Source organism: Bacillus rossius, chromosome 18 (assembly GCF_032445375.1).
Source record: "Bacillus rossius redtenbacheri isolate Brsri chromosome 18, Brsri_v3, whole genome shotgun sequence".
Lineage (NCBI taxonomy): Eukaryota > Metazoa > Arthropoda > Insecta > Phasmatodea > Bacillidae > Bacillus > Bacillus rossius.
In genome coordinates this window covers 28271931-28291091 of record NC_086345.1, presented here as the reverse complement: position 1 = coordinate 28291091, position 19161 = coordinate 28271931, and the positions used below count along the sequence as shown (strand labels likewise).

Sequence of the window (19161 nt, the reverse complement as noted above, 5' to 3'; positions counted from 1 at the left end):
ATAACAAATTTAGTGTTGCAAAACTGGGTATGTTTTGGGTGTTGCAAATTAATAACACATTCAAATAAAATTTTATATTACAGATTGAGTTTCAAACGATCATCTAACAAAATCTGAAAATTTTCCATCAAGAAATTAATTGTAATTTTTCCTAAATTTTAATGACTCATTCAAGCGACACTGGGTGTTGGCTACACTGTATTTGCACAAGGAAGAGATATTTGGTCTGACATGTTGCTCACACTAGTCAATAACGTGAAGTAAATAAACCAAATGATATACATAACCAACAAATTTAATATAGCAGGTTACGTTGTGACCATTCACAAAATTGTTACGTGAGATATTCAGGAGAAATGTTTTACTGCGCTTGTAAAAGGTGGTTAGGTCGGCACATCCACAGAAAATTTTCGACCGCTCGGGTTAAACCGCCCAAAGTTTGTATAATAGGAAGTGGGCCAGCGGGTTTTTACACAGCTCAACAGTTGATCAAAGTACGATCTGTTTAGTGTGTGCGTTCTTATGTTGTCGGGGCCCCGACCTCGGCTACGTGTTGGTGTGGGAATTGATGTGTTCCAGATATTGGGAGACGTCCAAGTAGACATCTACGAAGGAATGCCGGTCCCTTTCGGTTTGGTCCGGTACGGTGTCGCCCCTGATCACCCGGAAGTGAAGAACGTCACCCACACGTTCACCAAGATCGCGCACAGTCCGAACGTGAGGTTCGTGGGGAACGTGAGCATTGGGCGCGACGCCACCTTGGACGAGCTGCGGCAGGCGTACCACGCCGTGCACTTGGTAATCATGCTTCGTTTAACGTCTAGTTTAATAGATCCTCCACTTTTTATTTAATCGCCATAGATTTGTTTTTTTTTTTCTTCTTTTGCTTCTGTTTTGATTAAAGTCCCGGACACTCAACATTTAACAAGCACAACATAGTATTAGACATAACAGTTGGACTCCGTATAATTCAGTATGACTAACTACAATTGTTGAGTAATATGCTATCTCTTTTTTTTAATAAACAGATATCATAAAAAAAAAAAAAGACACCAGAATCTCATGTTTTAAAAAAAACAGGGCCTGAAAATAAAGCCATATAATCTTGCGTCTAGTAATAAAAATAATGTTACCCGCCACAAACATGCACTTGTATATAAAGTGGGGCCGGTAGTTACAAGTGTGGATTGTAGTGTCAGGTATCTGTGGCGATGTCTGTTTCAATGGAGCGGGTATCGGAACAGCCGTGCGAGTGACTGGAAGGTGGCGATGTCTGTTTCGATGGAGCGGGTATCGGAACAGCCGCGCGAGTGACTGGACGGTGGCGGTGCGGCGGTGTGCGCAGACGTACGGGGCGGAGCAGGACCGGGAGCTGGGCGTGCCCGGGGAGCACCTGGGGAACGTGCTGTCGGCGCGGCGCGTCGTGGGCTGGTACAACGGCGTGCCGTGGGACCGGGACCTGCGCGTCGACCTGGAGGCGGAGACGTGCGCGGTCCTCGGCCAGGGCAACGTGGCGCTGGACGTCGCCCGCATCCTGCTCACGCCCGTCGACGCGCTCAAGGTACCCGTTCCCGGCCGGTCCCGAGTCTTCGCCGGCATTTCCCACGACTTCGATCTAGATCCGCTGAAAGTCGCTGCTTGTTTAAACCAAGATAATGTAACAAAATAATGTATATTTTCGTGAAGACACTAGTGGCAGTTCCAGCAGTCCTTTCCTCGGACGTTAGTTGTTTGGATTCATGAGTGTTACGACATAGAAAACATTACAGCTTCAAGCCAAGCAATACACAGGATGGGGCACAAAGTGTGTATCGGGTTTAAAGGGCTATTTAAAAAAAATGGAGCAAGGTACAGAAATGAAGTTTATTTTATTGGAATCAGTATACATCCCTAATTTTTTTTTATTATTTTTTGAAGATCACATGAGTAAGATGGTGGCCACCAGGAGTGTTGCATTGACGTCGGCAATTTGTGAACTCATTCAGTTCCAGCATGGCGCGTAAAGTGTTTAAGCTGTCCTGGAAATTTTTTGTTTTTGTCACATTGGAGGTGTTGTTTCTTAAGCGACGATGTGGTACATAGTAGTATTGGTAGAAGTGGGTGTTGGTTGCACGTGGTTGTGAAAAAATGTGGTTTTATTGTTATGTATACCTCCGGCTCCCACCATCGTAGTGAGATAAAATATATATACCTGTTTTCAAGTCTAATCATAGGCTTTTAAACTGAATTTTTTTTATCAAAATCGGTCCAGTAGTATTTGCATGATGCTCAAAAAAAAAAAAAGATTGATAATAAAAAATGTTAATTGAGACTATTTTTACCATAGTAAAAGATCAATTTAATTTTAAATTATGTTAAGTTTATGTGAGGAACGTAAATGTGTAACCTCGGTGCTGCCATTTGTTGTGAATGGCGCGGACCAAAGTTCACAAAACCAAAGGAAAACTTTGTAGTATAAAACTTTTTAATAAATTTTAACAATATGGGCATTATTTTAATAAAATTCCTTGTCAAAAATCAGGTTCAAAAACAGGATTTAGCATTATTTTTTTTCACTTTTGTTTTTGGTTTCTTTAATTGGAGTCTTTTCATTGTGTAGTTTATAATTTCGGTCTGCAAATGGAATAAGTGCAATTCTAGATTCATTTTACCTTCTTTCATCTTACCCTCACAACTAATTTTCCTGTGTGAGTATCAAAATCGTCCATGTTTCAACATTTTTCCCATGTTGGTTGTAATTTAAGTTTGATGAACATCATGAAGTAATTTTGCGCATAGTTAGTTAATGGTTCATTGCATCATTTAAAAGGTTATTTGTGCTAAACATTTGATTTCGTGGTTTTAGTTACGTTTTGGTGATGAATGGAGCATTGCCTTGCGTTCGGGTGTTGCGTGCGTCGCAGTGTTATTGTCCCTGGCAGCGAGGAGCGAGACGGAGCGCCGTGGTCCCCATGCCCGCAGAGCACGGACATCACGGAGCACGCCCTGGCCGCGCTGGCGCGCAGCAAGGTGAAGGAGGTGGTGCTGATTGGCCGGCGCGGCCCGCTGCAGGCGGCCTTCACCATCAAGGAGTTCCGGGAGATGCTCCACCTGCCCGGCTGCCGCGCCGTGCTGGACCCCGGGGACTTCGCGGGGGTGCGGGAGGAGATCCCCGGTGCGCTAGCAACCCGCAGGCTTTCACCGGCCATTGTCTGAAGTAGCTCGGCTTCTGGGTTGCAGCCGCGTCCTTGGCGGATAATTCACAACGACGTTTTCGGTCGACATTGCAGTCGCCGTCATCAGGGAGCAGTTGCCTAACCCAGAAGCCAAGCTACACTCCGAGATATAACCGAACAGTTAAAAATATGATTAAAAAAAAACAGTTGAGAAATAATCCGTCATTGGTAGAACACCTAACAAAGAGAGGATTTTTTTTTTTAAATTAAGTATAATTTTAGTATAGTCAAAAGGACTGTCATAGAATGAAACTCAAACCACTGCTAATGTCACGACAGAATAGGGGAATTGCAGCAAAAGTAATGGAACACACAGGTAGCATTGCGTGGACGGAGAAGTGTGACGCTATTTTTATCTGTCCTGTGCTTGCTCACTCTAACTTCTCGCTGGCGTTGCGACTAGGCCTTCCCCCAGTAGGGCTGTATAAGACATCGCTATTCATATGTTCAAATAGGGAAAAGATCGTACTGTGGTTTGCGATGAAACCGAGATAACACCGAAAAGCATGTAGTACACCATAAAGCATCAAAATTCAAGTTGGTACACCACAAAGCACCGAATTTCAAAAGTGAAATGGACCTATAATTTGAAACATTGAAACATTAAGCTTATTACCTATTTTGTGTATGGGAATGACCTTGGCATATTTTCATTTGCAGGGGTAGATGCCACTATCAATACTTTTATTAAAAATATTTTAGTAAAAGAGGAATTGAGGGGTTTGTGCAGCCTTTTAAAATGAAATTTGGAATGCCGTAGGGACCTGCTGATAGGGTTGACTTTAGGGTTTTAATAACCCCACCGAACCAGTGATATTTGGCATAGGAATAGAAAAATTAGTACATATAGAAACTGGTGGATTATTTTTAGGCGTGAAGGTTACAAAAACACTAGCAAAGTCATTAGCAAAGCAGTCGGTAATAGTAACCGAGTCATTTGTGACAGAATTATTAACCTTCAGTGATGGTTTTTGCTCGTTTGCCATTTCTCATAATGTGTACATTAGTTCCAGAATTTTTTGGGCTTAGTGTGAACGAAGATGATTTCGCAAGCAAACATTTTGTAATATTTCTCTGCATGTTATGTGTGTATGTATGTTTGTTGAAATGTGTTCTAATCAGATGTGTACAGCAATCTGTTATCTTGTGACATTTCAAGACCCCTGACCTCCACAACTTCACAGAGTATTTTTAAGACTTGGTGCTTTTGAGTAAGGCAGTATATCAGCTGATTATATGGTCCAAGGTCGTAGTGACCTAGTTTAACATACATGTGTTTTATCGTTTGGAATTTTCTTGTAGTTAGTTTTTTTTTATTTAGTTATTTTTGTTGGAAAAATTTTTCTCAACTACTTTTTGGATAGATTATGTAATGTGATAATCTGTGCCGTGAGAATTAATTTCGAAATTCAGTTCAAGCTCTTTTTTATTTAAATTAAACCAGTAAAAAGCCTTTCGTACACGAAATTCCCGTTCAGCGCGATGGTTATTTCACGAAACAAACTTCCAGGGCGACTGCAGTCCAAAATACAGCCTACCCAGAATTTTTTTTTTCAAGTGATAATGCATGTGCAAAGAACAATCGTCGATTGTAACTCTTATTACGATCTTGCCAGATAGTCCACTCGGACAAGGAATAAATATAATCGCGACTACCTGCCTGGCGCGGAGCCGCGGGGGGGGGGAGGGGGGAGATGGTGTGTTGTCACAACAGGTATGTCGGTCGCTCGCACAGCAATAATTTATATTTTCAATACAACGGCACTGCCAATTAAATATATGTAGTATTAAAATTGGAGGAACGGGATGGAGTCGGGCGGTCGGGCTGAAGTAAGTGCACTGACGCGACGGCCGTGCGGGCAGGGGTCAGCCCCGCTGTTCGAAGTTGCCCGGCGCAGAATGTTTGCAGGCGCGTGTTCGCAGTCCTGTCGCGCCCGCGCCGGAGGCTGACGGAGCTGCTCTGCAAGACGGCGTTCGACCGGCCGGGACCGAGGGGCGGCGCCGAGCCGGCCGGGAAGTCCTTCCGCCTCGTCTTCTTCCGCACGCCCAAGATGTTCGTGCCCCGGCCGGACAACCCGGACGTAAGTCACTGCCGCGTCTCGAGCGCTCCGAGGTTCACTTTCCGAAGGCGGACTACCAGTTGGGTTGAAGCACTTGAACAGCTTCTGAGTATACACGTTCTGGATCGTCAGGGAAAATTGGAATTGCTCAGGAAAAGTCACGATCCAGATGACCATGGACGAGATTATCTGGTGAATTGCGATGAAACTGAAGTAACACCGAGACGCATGTCGATGCAAAATGTAACCCGGAAATGTAAGTTAATGCACCATTTAGCACCAAATTGCAACTAAAATCGTGAATTTGAACCAAACAATTTTACAAAAATTGGAACAAATCACGAACATGTATTCTTCTAATTTAGTAAATCAAATTAATGTTTTTTATTTAGCCTAAAGTTTGTTCAAAAACGTATGAACCAAATTTATTGCAGAAAATGATTTTATTTGCTTTGATCTTTCATATCTTATTATTAAACCTTTTTACATAATGACTTTGGTACATTTTCAAACACATAAAAATTAGCCTATTTATTTCAATTTTTCCGAATATTTTTTGTCTTATACATGCTTATTATAAATTTATTTTTCTGCAAAAGTTCATCATGTATCAGTCAAAAATGTGGCACTTTTGTTGAAATAGGCATTGAGAAATTTTTATTTTCATAATTCTTGAATAAAATATTTTTATGATTAAGGATAATATTTAAAAATTAATAAAAATAACACCGAAACCTCCTGGTGCTTGTATGTTGTATACAGCCCATATGTTGGCCTACGTGCATGCAATACTATGCAGAATACTTTAAAATATACAGAAAGTTATCCGTAAAACATAGTTTTGACTTTTATGTTTGGCAACCCTGTTTCACCAGTCACGATGTTGTAAGTGTCAGCGGGCCCCCTCTGCCGCGTCAAGAACAGCCACGGGGCGGTACAGTGATTCTCTCGAGCGTTTCAGGGTTTTGGAGTGGCTGGACGTGGGTGGCACTATGATTCTGAGATCTACCGGTAGCCGATGTTCAAGTTCCTGCTATTGTCACATGGAGCAGTATTCAAATGTTAGATTTACAGTCCAAAGACCGTAGTCCTGGGCATGGGCGTCGCAAGAACATATATATTTTTTTGGGGGGGGGTGGGGGGGGGGGCTGCAATTGATTTAGTTGTTGAGGAATATCCATCCCCTGGAAGAAAAAAAAAGCGGGGGAAACCCCCGGGAAAACTTGGGGTTTGAAGGTGCAAAAAGGTGGTTTTTTAGGCATTTTTCTTTCCTAAGTAAATATTCTAATTATAGTTGGTTGCAATATATAATTTATTTTTTATAAAAAAATATATTTTCAGAGAACAAATTTTTAAAAACACAGTGCTCAGATTACCACGATTGGACTGAATGCACCATGCGCAACATGTGGGTTGTATCACAGAAATCACATTTTTTAATATAACTACGAAACTCAATATATTATTGGAGGGGCCGAGAGGGGGACGTGTCCCTCCTGTCCCCCACCGGTTGCAACGCCCATGGTCCCGGGGGGCGCGAGCAGCGGAGCGATGGCGATGCAGCGGAGGGCGTGGTCCCCGGAGGTGTCCCGGTGTGCCCCAAGGTGGTCGGGGGCGTGGAGCTGCTGGTGAACCGGCTGGAAGGCACGGACGCGGACCGCCAGCGCGCCGTGCCGACTGGCGCGGAGGACACCGTCGAGTGCGGCCTGGCCATGCGCAGCATCGGCTACCGCAGCGTGAAGGCCGACCCCGAGATACCGTTCGACGACACCAGGGGCCGCGTCAAGAACAGCCACGGGGTGGTGGAGCCCGGTACGGTGGTTCTCTCGAGCGTTTCAGGTGTTTGGGGTGGCACTGTGGTCCTGAGATGTTCGGGTTCCTGCCGTGGTCACATAACAGCAGTATTCAAATGTTAAGATTTGCAGTCCAAAGAACCCTCGTTTCATTTTCCTTGCATGGGAAAGCATTGTGGGCCTTCGAAAAGTGTGTGTCGTAATCAGGAAAATGTTACTCTGAGATTTCGCCGGTTGCCGATCGTCAAGTTTCTGCTATGGTTACATAAGAGCAGTATTAAAATGTTAGATTTGCAGTTCCAAGAAGCCATTCCATCCTTCCTCGTTTCATTTTCCTTGCATGGGAAAAAAACTGTGTTCCTTCAAAAAGTGTGAGTCGTATAATCGGGAAAATGTTATGAGCACAAACTTAAGGCCCTCACACCCCAGGTGTGCCATGATGCCATGTGTCAGGGTGCTCTCACCAAAACCCTCACATCCCTGAAAGACATCCCGTGTCTTGACGTTGATGAGGCACTAGAGTCCCTCCCAAGCCAAGTTTTATTTTGTATTTTATATTTAAATCAACAATTTTAATTTTTAATATATTAAATTCAATTGAAGTAATTTTGTCAGCATAAAGTTGGTACTAAAACGTATCGTGTAAATAGTTTGAAAAAAATTAACTTGTATGTCTTATTAAAACTTTTTTTTTGTTACTGACGTATGTACATTTTCCAAACATACAGTCCCTTGGATATTTATCTTATTGCGATTAGTTCTGCCAGTGACACATATTACAAATTATTTTATCGTAAATTAGAGTTTAAAAAAAACTTGAGTATAATATTTGTTGAAAAACACACACACTTTATGAATGAAAATAATACATATCAAATTTTAAAATATAACACTGAATATTCCTGTTTTAAAATGAAATTGATCTAAAAATAAAACAATGAAATCATGTCTCTAGTAATAAGATATTCTTTAATTTACTACATTTGACAATCTTTTTACCTCGAGTGCCAGTTATTTTGAACACTAGAGAGTTGGTGTTCTTTAAGGGTCAGATCGGCCCATCCCCTGCAGCCCGCGTCGCTGGTGGAGCCAGGTGCGCGTGTTGGCAGGCTTGTACTCGGCGGGCTGGGTCGCCACCGGCCCGATGGGCGTGATCCTGTCCACGATGACCAACGCGTTCACCGTCGCCCAGGCGATCGCCGCGGACCTGCGGCAGGGCGCGGTGGACGTCTCGGTCGACCGGCTTGGCTTCGAGCGGGTCGGCGCGCTGCTCCGGAGCAGAGGTGAGACCTCAGGGCGCTACGCTCGCCGTGTTCGCTACACAGCCAGCTGCGTCTGAGGTGTCGCTGGCCACCACAAAGCCGTGTTCGCCGTGTTCAGTGGCGTAGCCAGGATTTGTGTATGGGGGAGTGTTGAGAAGCATGTGCCCCCCCCCCCCCATCGCCATATTAAAGCGGGGTGGGGGGTCCAGGGGGTCCTCCCCGCGGGAAAATTTTGGAATTTAAGGTGTAAAATAGTACTGTTTTAGCAGTTTTCGGGACTTAAATTTAAATATTGTAATGGTAAAAATTTTATTAATTTTAATATGAAATTTGTTTGAGTGACGAATAAGAAATTAATTAAAGATTTGGTGCTAAAGGGGGGGGGGGGGGGGGGTTGAACCCATAACCTCCCCCCTTCCTGGCTACGCCCCTGGCTGTGTTCACTATGTTCGCTACGCCAGCTACATGTCGTGGTGTTCACACGGCAGAAACAAGCATAGTCACCCGTTAAAACATTTAAAAAAAAACTGAAGTGGGGTGTCCGAAAACAAAAAAAAAAGTTAGCTGGCAACTGAAGTTTGATGACTCCCAGCAATATTAACGTTCAGGAAGAGAAACTAAGCCCCGGACGCACTGAGGGCTGTTCTCGCTGTGTTCGCTGCGTTGGCGATCCTGGTGACGTCGCTGGGTGTTTTGGTTCTCGGCTGCTGTTTTTTTTTGCAAACATCGCCGACTTTGCGAATGCGCGGGTAGTAAAACCATCGCCTGTTTTCACTCGGAATTGGGTTTTTGGGTTTGCTTTTTTATGAGATCTTGTTTCTCTCAGTAATGTGCTTTAAATAGTCATGTCGATGAAAACTTTCATTGAAGCAGCACGAAAATATCAGTGTGTGTGTGGAATAAATCAATTGAATAAATTTCGCAACACGCAACGAGCACGACAAATCCTGGAGCGTCCCAAAGAGAGAGCTAGGCTATGTTCGCCGTGCCAGGTGGCCAGACAGATCAGTCTAGTTCGCGATGGCCGAGAGACGCGTGGGATTCGAGCGGTGATTCCGACAATTACTACTATGTTTTGTGCTGTCTCTCACGGTACGTAAACATAAAAAAGAAAGGGACTCACGAGTTTAATCTAAAAAAAGAAAAAAAAATTTAGTAATTTCTTCATTTGATCAAGCAGTTGTGTGCTTACGGATTGTTTCAGAATAAATACAACTCAGTTTGATAGCATTCCATTGAAATCAAATCTCAGGCGCTGTCCCGCATTTCACACGCAACATGCAACAAAAATTAACAATATGAAAAAAAGGCATCATACAAATAAAAATAAAATATGTGCATTTACATTTAATATTTTTTTTTTTGTGATTGCTATCGAATACTGGTCCACATCATTAAAAACATGTTTTTATTGTGAATATAGGTGACAGAAATTGTGTTTATAAACTTTTTCAAGGGTTTTCATGTGTATTTATAATAGTGAAGCCGTGTTCCTGTATGTATAATCTATTTGTATTATAAATTTTTAAAATTAAATCTTCATTAGTTTACTAAATCAAATTATTTCATACATGCATTTATATTGTTAATATTTAATACTGGGTATTTATTTAAAAAAATTTCAATTTATTGAATTTTTGCTGTACCAACTATGTTTATAATATCACTCCAGTATTATTAATTACTTGCATGCAAAAGTAAAGTTAGTTTTTTTATCACGCCAAGTAAGTACAACTTCTAAGACACGTACGTAAGTACTTGCATCCGTTTTTTTTTTTTAAATTTTGGTCAGGGAAGTGTTATTAGTAGGGACCGGAAAAAATTCGCGGGTTCAATGACCTGCAGGATAAACCCCATAGTTCTACGTACGCTCGGTCAAATGCCACCCACCGATTGGGCTGCCGTCTTGTGAGACGTTCCAGCGTGGGCAGCCCGCGATTCGATAAAGCTTTGGTCGGGCGTTTCTCATTGGCCCGGAGCCACCCAGGTGAGTTGTGGGCCGATAGCAGAGGCGGCTCTAAGGTGTAACGATTTGTGTTTTAGCCCTGTCGCGAAGTGAATTCGCGGATTTTTTCCGGTCTGTAGTTGTTGAAGTTCTGTGTGGCCGCCCGGAACTGAGACAGGTATGGAGACCTGAGATAAGCGTATGGGAGCGCGACGTGTCGGCCCGTGTCGCAGGCGTGCAGTGGGTCAGCTTCGCGGGCTGGGAGCGGATCGACGCGGTGGAGCGCGAGCGCGGCGCCCGCGCGGGAAAGCCGCGCGAGAAGATCCTCGACATCAAGGAGATGCTGGCCATAGCGGCGTCCGGGAGCTGAGACGTCTCGTTCCCCCGGCTGGAGGGCCGTCTCGTCCCACCGCGTGCCCTTGCTTCTGGGCCGGCGCGAAGCAACCGCCGAGCGGATCGGCCGAAACTCTTATTCTAACACTCGATTTGACTCCGCCAGGAAATTTTCCCGTTCGTTTCGTGTGAAGCTTTCGCGTCTGATGTGAAGCTAGGAGTTTGTTGCAAAGCTGTGAAATGTCGGACGCCTGAGCTTTTTTTGTAAGTCGTGTACATTTTGCTCAAATAGAGTTTTGATTACTTAAAAAAAAATTAAATGCTCTGTTTTAAAACTATGCATGGATATTTTAATTTTTATTGAATAGTGTTATATATAGGGAAGTGCTGTGCGTGAAAATATTTTTTTGTTTTCAGGAAATTTTTGTGTTGTAAAATTTTTTTTCTCGCCTGAAATGGGAACAGAAGTAGGGAAAAAAAATTAATTGAAATACACGTCACCTATCAATTTGCCATCATGTAGATGATTTTTTGAAGGAGGTTTACGAAAATTCCAATCGCACGTGAGGAATAGTTAGGTACGTGGTGGGGGAACCGGAAGAGGAGTGTGTGTCAGCGGCGACGCCACTGCAACGCATGCGCTAGCGGTCAAATGGGAAGATGGTAAAAGGGGGGGGGGGGGGGGGGGGGTAATATGTATTAATATGTATGTAGCTTAGCATGCTATATGCTAGTTGTAATGACTGGAAGATTTGACAGCAGGGGAGAGGTATAAATGAGACAGCAGTGATGCTTCTGAATTCTCATGTCGCTGCTTGTATTTTATCTGCTCCTCAGTTTTCTTAAAGGCTAACGATTGACGCTGCCACACTTCTTTAATTTTATTTAAAGTATCTACAATTCATTTATTCGTGTGGAAAAAAGTAACTGATTTGTAGGTCCTAAAAAATTAGCAATTTTAATGCAACTATTTAAACTTAATATTTACATTCTAAATGTTTGTAAACTAAGTATTCATATCATAAATGCATACAAATAGCTCTATTTCAGTATTGTACTTCTAAAAATAATATTTTCATGCCTTTCTTAATCAAACCACAAAAAAAAAAAAAAATTTGAAAATTTGGTAGTGCATTATGCTAGCAATCATATTGTCACAGGTTTATTTCGTAGACTAATGCACAAATCAACTGAATTAAATGGGTGAGCCTTATATTTTTAAGTTTTTTTTTTCCGGATACATGTAACTTGGGGTGCATCAAAGAGACATGGCAGTATCACAAACCGTGCTGGTCATGAAAAGTAGTGTAGAGAACTATTACCATGAAAAGTAATATTTGTGGGAACGCCAAGTAACTTTGGTATTGCTGTGGTTTACTTAACTTCCGGTAAAGCAAACTGCAAGAGAGTGCAGCCTTTGCGGTTTTCATCTTATTGGCTAATCGTATTCCTTTCTCGTATTTCTGGAAATGAGAAAAATATATGGCTGGACGTACTGTATTTGTGTCCTTAAGTGACAGACATAAGTTAAAGTTAAAGTAATTTAATTATACTTGTGCATGTACCCCAGAGACAAACTGCAAAGTATGAACATAAGGTGAGTCAGGTGCCTCAAAGTCTACAAGACAGGGTTGTTTCTTTCTAAGTGTGAAATTATACATTTTATTAAAAACCTCCCCCATCCTTCCCATCCACCCCAGAAATTTCCGCGGCTACCTCGTGAATCACACAGATTTGCGCTGCCTGATCATGCGTAACGGGACCAAACATCAAGAATGACTAGGTTTTTCCATCACGAGACAGTGCGTCTTGTCACGCAGCGATTTCAGTAAAATAGTTTCAGACCAAGTAAGAACATTCCTTTTGGCTCCGCACCTCCTCATTTGCCTGACTTGAGTCCGTGCGACTTTGGGAGTTCACCTCAAGGAGTTATTATTTCGGAACACTCGGAAACCTTCAAATGTTTGTAACCAACCGGCTTAAGGCTGTTCCAGTGTCGGAGCTCCAGCGCGACTGCAAGGACTGGAACAAGCGCGTGTGGCTTCACAAGGAAGTTATTTTAAATAATTTTTTTTTTTCTGAGAAATCTGTCTCCTTACTTAATTTACACATCTAATACACACTACATTCTTATTATTTAAACAGTGAACTCGGAATGGTGCATTTTTAATTTTCAATTCCGTGAGTTTCATTACATACAAAATATTTTAAAAAAAAAAACTAAGGAGATATGTCAATTTGTGTACAAAATCTAATCATGACCTCTGCCAATTTCGGAAACGGACTGGCTATTATTTCCTCATAATGAAGATAATGTAGGTGCATTTATTAATTTTTGAACACCCAAATTACTCACAGAAAAATATAAATTGAAAAAAATCAAATATAAATTATGATAACCCTGAAAGATGAATAATTTTTTTATAAATGTTTTCTTGACAAAAACAAAAAAGATTTTTGCAAGCCTGGATAATTTACATATCAGTTACCAATTATTTATACCATATTAAATTTCTTTGACTGATTATGGTTATGAGAAAAATTTAAATGGATTTAGAGGAGGCATAGAAAAGGATGAAGGATGAGCAGAAGTAGGGATTCATGGGCTGTATAGAGTGATGAGGTGTGTTTTGAGAGAAAAATACATACCAGAGGACTGGGGTGAAAGAATAACAGTGCCAGTTTTCAAGAAAAGAGACAGGAAAGATGTAAGAACTACAGGGGGATCACTGTGATGAGCCACTGTGCACAGGTGTGTGAGAAGATCTCGGAAAAGATGAGAAAAGAAAACGGCATGAAGAGTAGCGTGAGCTTAGGGAAGGGGATGTCTCCCATAAGCCTGATTTTATTCCATACGACAACTGATGGAGGGATAGTACGAATTCGGGAAAGATTTAGTAATGATATTCCTGGATGTGGAGAAGGCATACAATAGTGTGAGAAGACACAGTGTTTGGCAAGCTATACAAGAAACTGGGACTAAAGAAGAGTTAATAAGTAGAGTGAGGATTATGTATAAGGGAAACAAAACAGCGTGAAATACGGAAGAGGGATGACGAAGTGGTTCGAACAAGCCAGTAGAATGAAGCAAGGTAGTACATTTTCCCCGATACTATTAACTTCAGTGTTGGAGAGGATTATGGAGAGACCGGAATAAAATATCAGAGAAGGAAAGACGAAGGCCACACATGCTATTTGTTGGTTGATTAGATGGTGCAGGGATAAAAGGAAGGGTGAGGTGCAAGAGCAACTAACGGCACAGAGTGAAGGAAGTGAGGAAATGTTGTGGGGATCCAGGACAAAAAAAAAAATAGCGGAGTGACGGTCATGATGGGTAAAAAAAAATGGAGTCAGGTAAAGCACTGAATTAGATGGTGCTGAGTTGAAGCAAGTGGAAACATTAAAGTATCTAGGGGCCAAAAAGCAGATGCATTCGACAGGCGTGTGAGGGGTTTGGTGTGAAAGAGGGAGGTGGAAACAAGTGTTCTGCACAATGGTGGCTTCACAATGACTTTTCAGCAGGGGCTATTGTACAAAGAAAGGATGCAGTTGCAAAAAAAAAAAAAAAAAGACATTAAATAAGTCATAGATTTGCCTTGGAATATGGTCTCAAATACGGGAAGCCTACAACTCACGTAGTTTCGGTTCCCTACCGAAACTACGTGAGTTGTAAGCTTCCCCTCAAATACAGTACCTTAGTAGTTCCATACACTATTGGTAAGATAAAATTAAATAAATGAAATTGTTCTCTGGAGGGCCCATCGCCCCCTACGGGAAGCCTTCATTTCACAGACGAAAGAGCCATACCCGAAGTTCATGTTCGCTTTTTTGGTTTTTGTTTTCAGTTCTATCTCATTGTATAAACCGGTGTGGCATTAAATTTTGCAGTCGATTAAGATAGGTTAGCTACATTATAAATACTTTAAAACATTGTGGATGGTTGGTTATATTAGGTAAGTATAGTTACATCAAAAATACTGTGAAAATTATTTTATGGTTGCTTAGCAAATAACTATTTAAAATGTAGCTATCCTAACCAAATCAAGTCCACAATGTTTTAAAGTATTTATAATGTAGCCAGTGGCGTAGCCAGGATTCGTGTATGGGGAGTGTTAAGAAGCATGTTCCCCCCCCCCCCCCCATATTAAAGCCAGGGGTCCTCCCCCGGGAAAATTTGGATTTTTAAGGCGTAAAATGGTGCTATTTTAGCAGTTTTCGGTACTTACATTTAAATATTGTAATGGTAAAAATTTTATTAATTTTTAATATGAAATTTGTTTGAGTGATGAAAAAAAATAAAACGAAGATGCACTATCGGTGGTTTGGCTCTCTTGTCTGTGAAAAGACGGCTTCCCGTTCAACTTGGGAGTGGATAGTGGGATATCTGTTCACTTGCACGCTGCTTGTCCTCGCTGTTGTGTGACGTCACGTCAGTCACCCTGGTGACTTGAGTCACCGTCGCCGATAGCGCGGGTGACGCAATTCACCCAGTACTTCCCGGCGGACCGGGGTAAGTGCCTGCGTGGCCGTGCGACTCGAACATCCAGGAAACATTAGTCCGTAATCACACCTCAGGCGCTGCTCCAACAATGACCCCCCCCCCCCCCCCCCCTCTCCCACGCCAGAATTATATATATATATTTTTTGAAGGCGTGTTCATAAACAAATACCTAGATTTACAATCGATAGAGACCGGAAAAATTCGCGGGTTCAATGACCTCCAGGATAGACTCCAATATCCTCCACACACTCGGGCAAATGCCAGCTGTTCATTGGCTGCTGACTTGCGAGTCGTCACGACTGGGTGGGACTGTGATTCAACACTTCTGCGAGTGAGGGGTCTCTAATTGGCCCTCAGTCCTTCAGATTAACAGTGGACCAATGACAGAAGCAGCACTAAGGTATAATTATTTGAATTTTAGCATAACACGAAATGAACCCGCGAATTTTTTCAGGTGTCTTACGTATTGAACTTGTTCGCCATCAAAAGCTTTGTGGGAGTACTTTTAACTTCAGCTTAGCATTTGTGACCGTACATTTCGTGAACAGTCCGTGGTCAATCCCTAGAAGGTGCGGTAATTTCCGGTCATTCATTCAGTCGCAAGCTAGAATGCAAACCTTCACACACTCTCTCGCTGTGTTCGTGATTGGTCCGCAAGTTGTATGGACTTGAGACCGCGAGCGAATCTTGTAGTAGTGCCGATTAACAAGGACAAAATATTGGTTGTCTGTAAAATCGGTTTACGGACGATAGTTTAACGTGACGTCATAACAAAACATTGATGAAATGATTGCATACTTTTATTAATAAACTTTAATCATTTTTATTGAATTATTACTATTTTGTATGGGTACAAAGGAGGAGTGAAATGAAATCTACAATTTAATTGATAAATTTACTTTTATTTGCACTCATTAATTCAAATATGTTTATTACTTTAACGAAGAGATTATTTTAACTATAACTTTTATACATGTTTGCTATTTAACTTCTTCCAATCTGTGTTATTCTGTTAAGGATAGGACGATGATAGGAAAAGTAGGAAACGAATGGGAGTGTTTCAAGTTTAATGTGCCTCCAAAAAGTCAAATCGATGGTTGTTCCAATCGAGTGGAGAGAGAGATAGATGCGGCGCAAGCGTACAATGAGCGTAACGGGACACTTGTTCGTGCGTGCAGCCGGCGTTCATCGATTTATTAGACGTCACGTCAAAAGGTTTTAACTAAGAAATCAGCCAATGGGGAAGCAAGCGTCGGTAGAGCAAACACAAGGCTTCGAATTTTAAAACGCCAATTTAACGTGATTAGAGACGTACGAAATTTTCGATATTCGTTTGGCGTTAAGGGCTGAAGGCTTTATGTAAGAACGTTTTGTTTTCTTGTTAGTTGGCGCTACCTGGTTCGAATACAGTAGCGGATCCAGAAGGGGGGGGGGGGGGGGGGGGGGGGTAAGGGGCTCAAGCCCCCTCTAAAAGCATCTGGGTCCACTATTGTTTTAGTGTTTGCCTTGATAAAGCCTAGCCTCAGCTGGGTCAAGCCCCTCCCAAACCAAAATCCTGGATCCACCACTGTTCGCATATACGTCCCTCCTACCTGTGCATCATTGGTTCACGGTCGCTGAGGGGCATGTCCGAATAACTGTGGACCTATCACGTACGTCATGTGTCGCTACTGCATCCTGTGCGCGACAGTCCCTACCGGGAAGTCTTTATTACCTGGCATAACTTACACACACACGAAATAAAATTTCCCAAATTATGACAGTTGTAAAATGTGTGTTTCGTAAGTTACGATCGCTCTAACTTATGGCAGTTCCAAGTTACGAGGGATTTTTTTTTTTTTTTTTTCGAGAATTCCACATGTAATGACCGACAGTCCTAAGTTAAGGGGCCCGCCTCGTCAGGGATGTATGTGTGTTAGTGAGGCGTAATGATAAGTGCGACGCTCGATGGTATTTCTAGCGCGGTATCACCTCTAAGCGCAAGGCTCTGAATTGACGCGTAGTCTTCTCGTCGTCACAGGATAACTGTGAAATTTGAGCGGTGACCGCAACATTTTATGGCCGATAAATGAAGATAAAGGTGTAATGCAAGTCCCTTAAGTGCTTTTAATAATCTTAACTGGTTGTTTTACGCCTAAAAATTACTCTGAAAACATGCATATTAACTCTTCTAGAAATGCTGTTTAAAAACATGATCCAAAATTAAAAGTACTTTTCGGGCCTCAGCGAACTCTTAAAATGCTTTTCGTAAACATACCCCGCTCGGATATCTTGAGTAGTATTGAAATCGCGTTAGTTTTTCCTGAAGCTCTGCGCACCGCGTGAGAGACCAGGTAGGCGGGCCCCTTAATGTGTTTCCGAGTCACGGTTGCCAATCTTTACCGCACCGCGCGGGGTTTTTTCCGGATCCCGCAAGTGTTTCGGAGAAGACGCTCTTAGGGATGCTTCGCTAATAAACTCGGCTATTACTGGCTATTCTCTCCTCTTCCCAGATTCCCGTTCGCTCGCCGTCTTGAAGTAGCAGAATGCTTGTAGCCACCGCCTACCCAGGCGCACACGCACGCACACACACACACACACGGTGAGCTAGGCTTCAGAAGAAAAAAAAAAACTGCTCGAGCCATCAGAGTAGCGTCTGTTCACGTAAAGCACTTAAGGGGGTGTGCCTCCTATTTCAAGTCAAGATTTTACATTTACAGTAATTACAGATAAACTCAGTGGCGGATCCAGGGCGGGGGGGGGGGGGGGGGGCACCTAGGGCAAGTGCCCCCCCCCCCCCCCCCCGGAAAAACCAGTTGTCTGCTACATTAATATTGCCTACAAAAATGATTATTTCTGAAACCAATAAAATATTTTAATATAATTAATGAATTTCTTGTAGAATCATAAAATCTGGTGGTTGGATGTTAAGTGTAGTGTGAGTAGATTAAAAACAAATTTAGTAATTTTAAGACATTTTTTCCTCTGGCTACTCTGAAATCCTAGTGCCCCCTCCGAGGTGAACCTCTGGATCCGCCACTGGATAAACTTTTAGACTTTTTTAATCATTTAACTTTCACGAAATGAAAATATATATATACAGCACATACTTTTCGTATAATTAGCTGCAGAAGTTACATTTTTACCATTTTCGGGTTGTGCAAATAAGGAAAATTTAATTTATTGAAGAACTGAAACTTTTTAGGTTTAACTGCAATGCCACTGGCTACTTCAAAAAAGGTTATAATTTTTCAGAACATATAATTAATTTTACCTGGCATTTCAAAATACTCAAATTTGTTACGATTTTGACGGTCAAGAAACTTGAAATGAGTTTTTGTGATAGAAATGCAAACCATATCATGAAGTAGCCAGTGGCATTGCAGTTAAACCTAAAAAGTTTCTGCTACATTATGTTCCTAAATACACAACACTTAATCCCTCTAATCCTATTCACCCCATTTTACAGCACTAGGTATATTAAAGGTATATATATTTAAAAATTTATTATATTTATACCCAATCTTTTCAACTACAACAAATATTGAAAGCCTACATTGATTCTCTGTGCTTGTGAGCCACACAAGATATTACCCATGCCATTTCAATTTTCAAGTGAAACATGTAAGCTAAAATTCTAGCGAGATGCCTACTTTATTGCAATTTTCAGAACACTTCTTTAATAGCCAGCAGGGTTAAGACAAGGTGATAACTAATGCACAAAGAAAAGTACAAAGCCCACCTGTAGTGAGCACTCAATGGAAGGGGAAATAATAGAGTGCCCCACTCCTCACTCTTGGGCAAGTGTTAGACACTATACCGTACTAAAGTGCTTAATTTTAATTACACTGATAAGATTTTTCTCTAAAAAAAAAAATTATAAATTTTAAAATCTGTTTTGAGATTTACAATAGTGTGCATCATTTTCTGTTTACGTATCTCTTTTAGAATTAAAAAAAGTTCTCAAATTAAGGTTCTTACATTCGTCCTGCTAGCCGCCACGGTAAACACAAACAACATGCTGCATTTCCCTTGGACAGTATGGCATTTGTTACATACTGGTTTAGATTTAA

The 19161-nt window shown here is 41.8% G+C and overlaps 1 protein-coding gene across 2 annotated transcripts; it reads left to right on the top strand.

Moving 5' to 3' along the window:
- Positions 1-190: 190 nt before the first annotated feature.
- LOC134541128 (NADPH:adrenodoxin oxidoreductase, mitochondrial) lies at positions 191-10946 on the top strand. 2 transcript variants are annotated; one of them, XM_063384309.1, is made up of 8 exons: positions 191-494; positions 580-798; positions 1346-1561; positions 2962-3154; positions 5139-5296; positions 6880-7087; positions 8115-8351; positions 10509-10946. In XM_063384309.1, exons 1-8 carry the CDS (start codon positions 357-359, stop codon positions 10643-10645), a joined length of 1506 nt encoding a protein of 501 aa, XP_063240379.1. In that variant the 5' UTR covers positions 191-356; the 3' UTR covers positions 10646-10946. The 2 variants fall into 2 exon arrangements, with proteins under 2 accessions (XP_063240379.1, XP_063240380.1); XM_063384310.1 differs by having other exon boundaries at positions 237-494; positions 8178-8351.
- The last annotated feature ends 8215 nt before the right edge of the window (positions 10947-19161 follow it).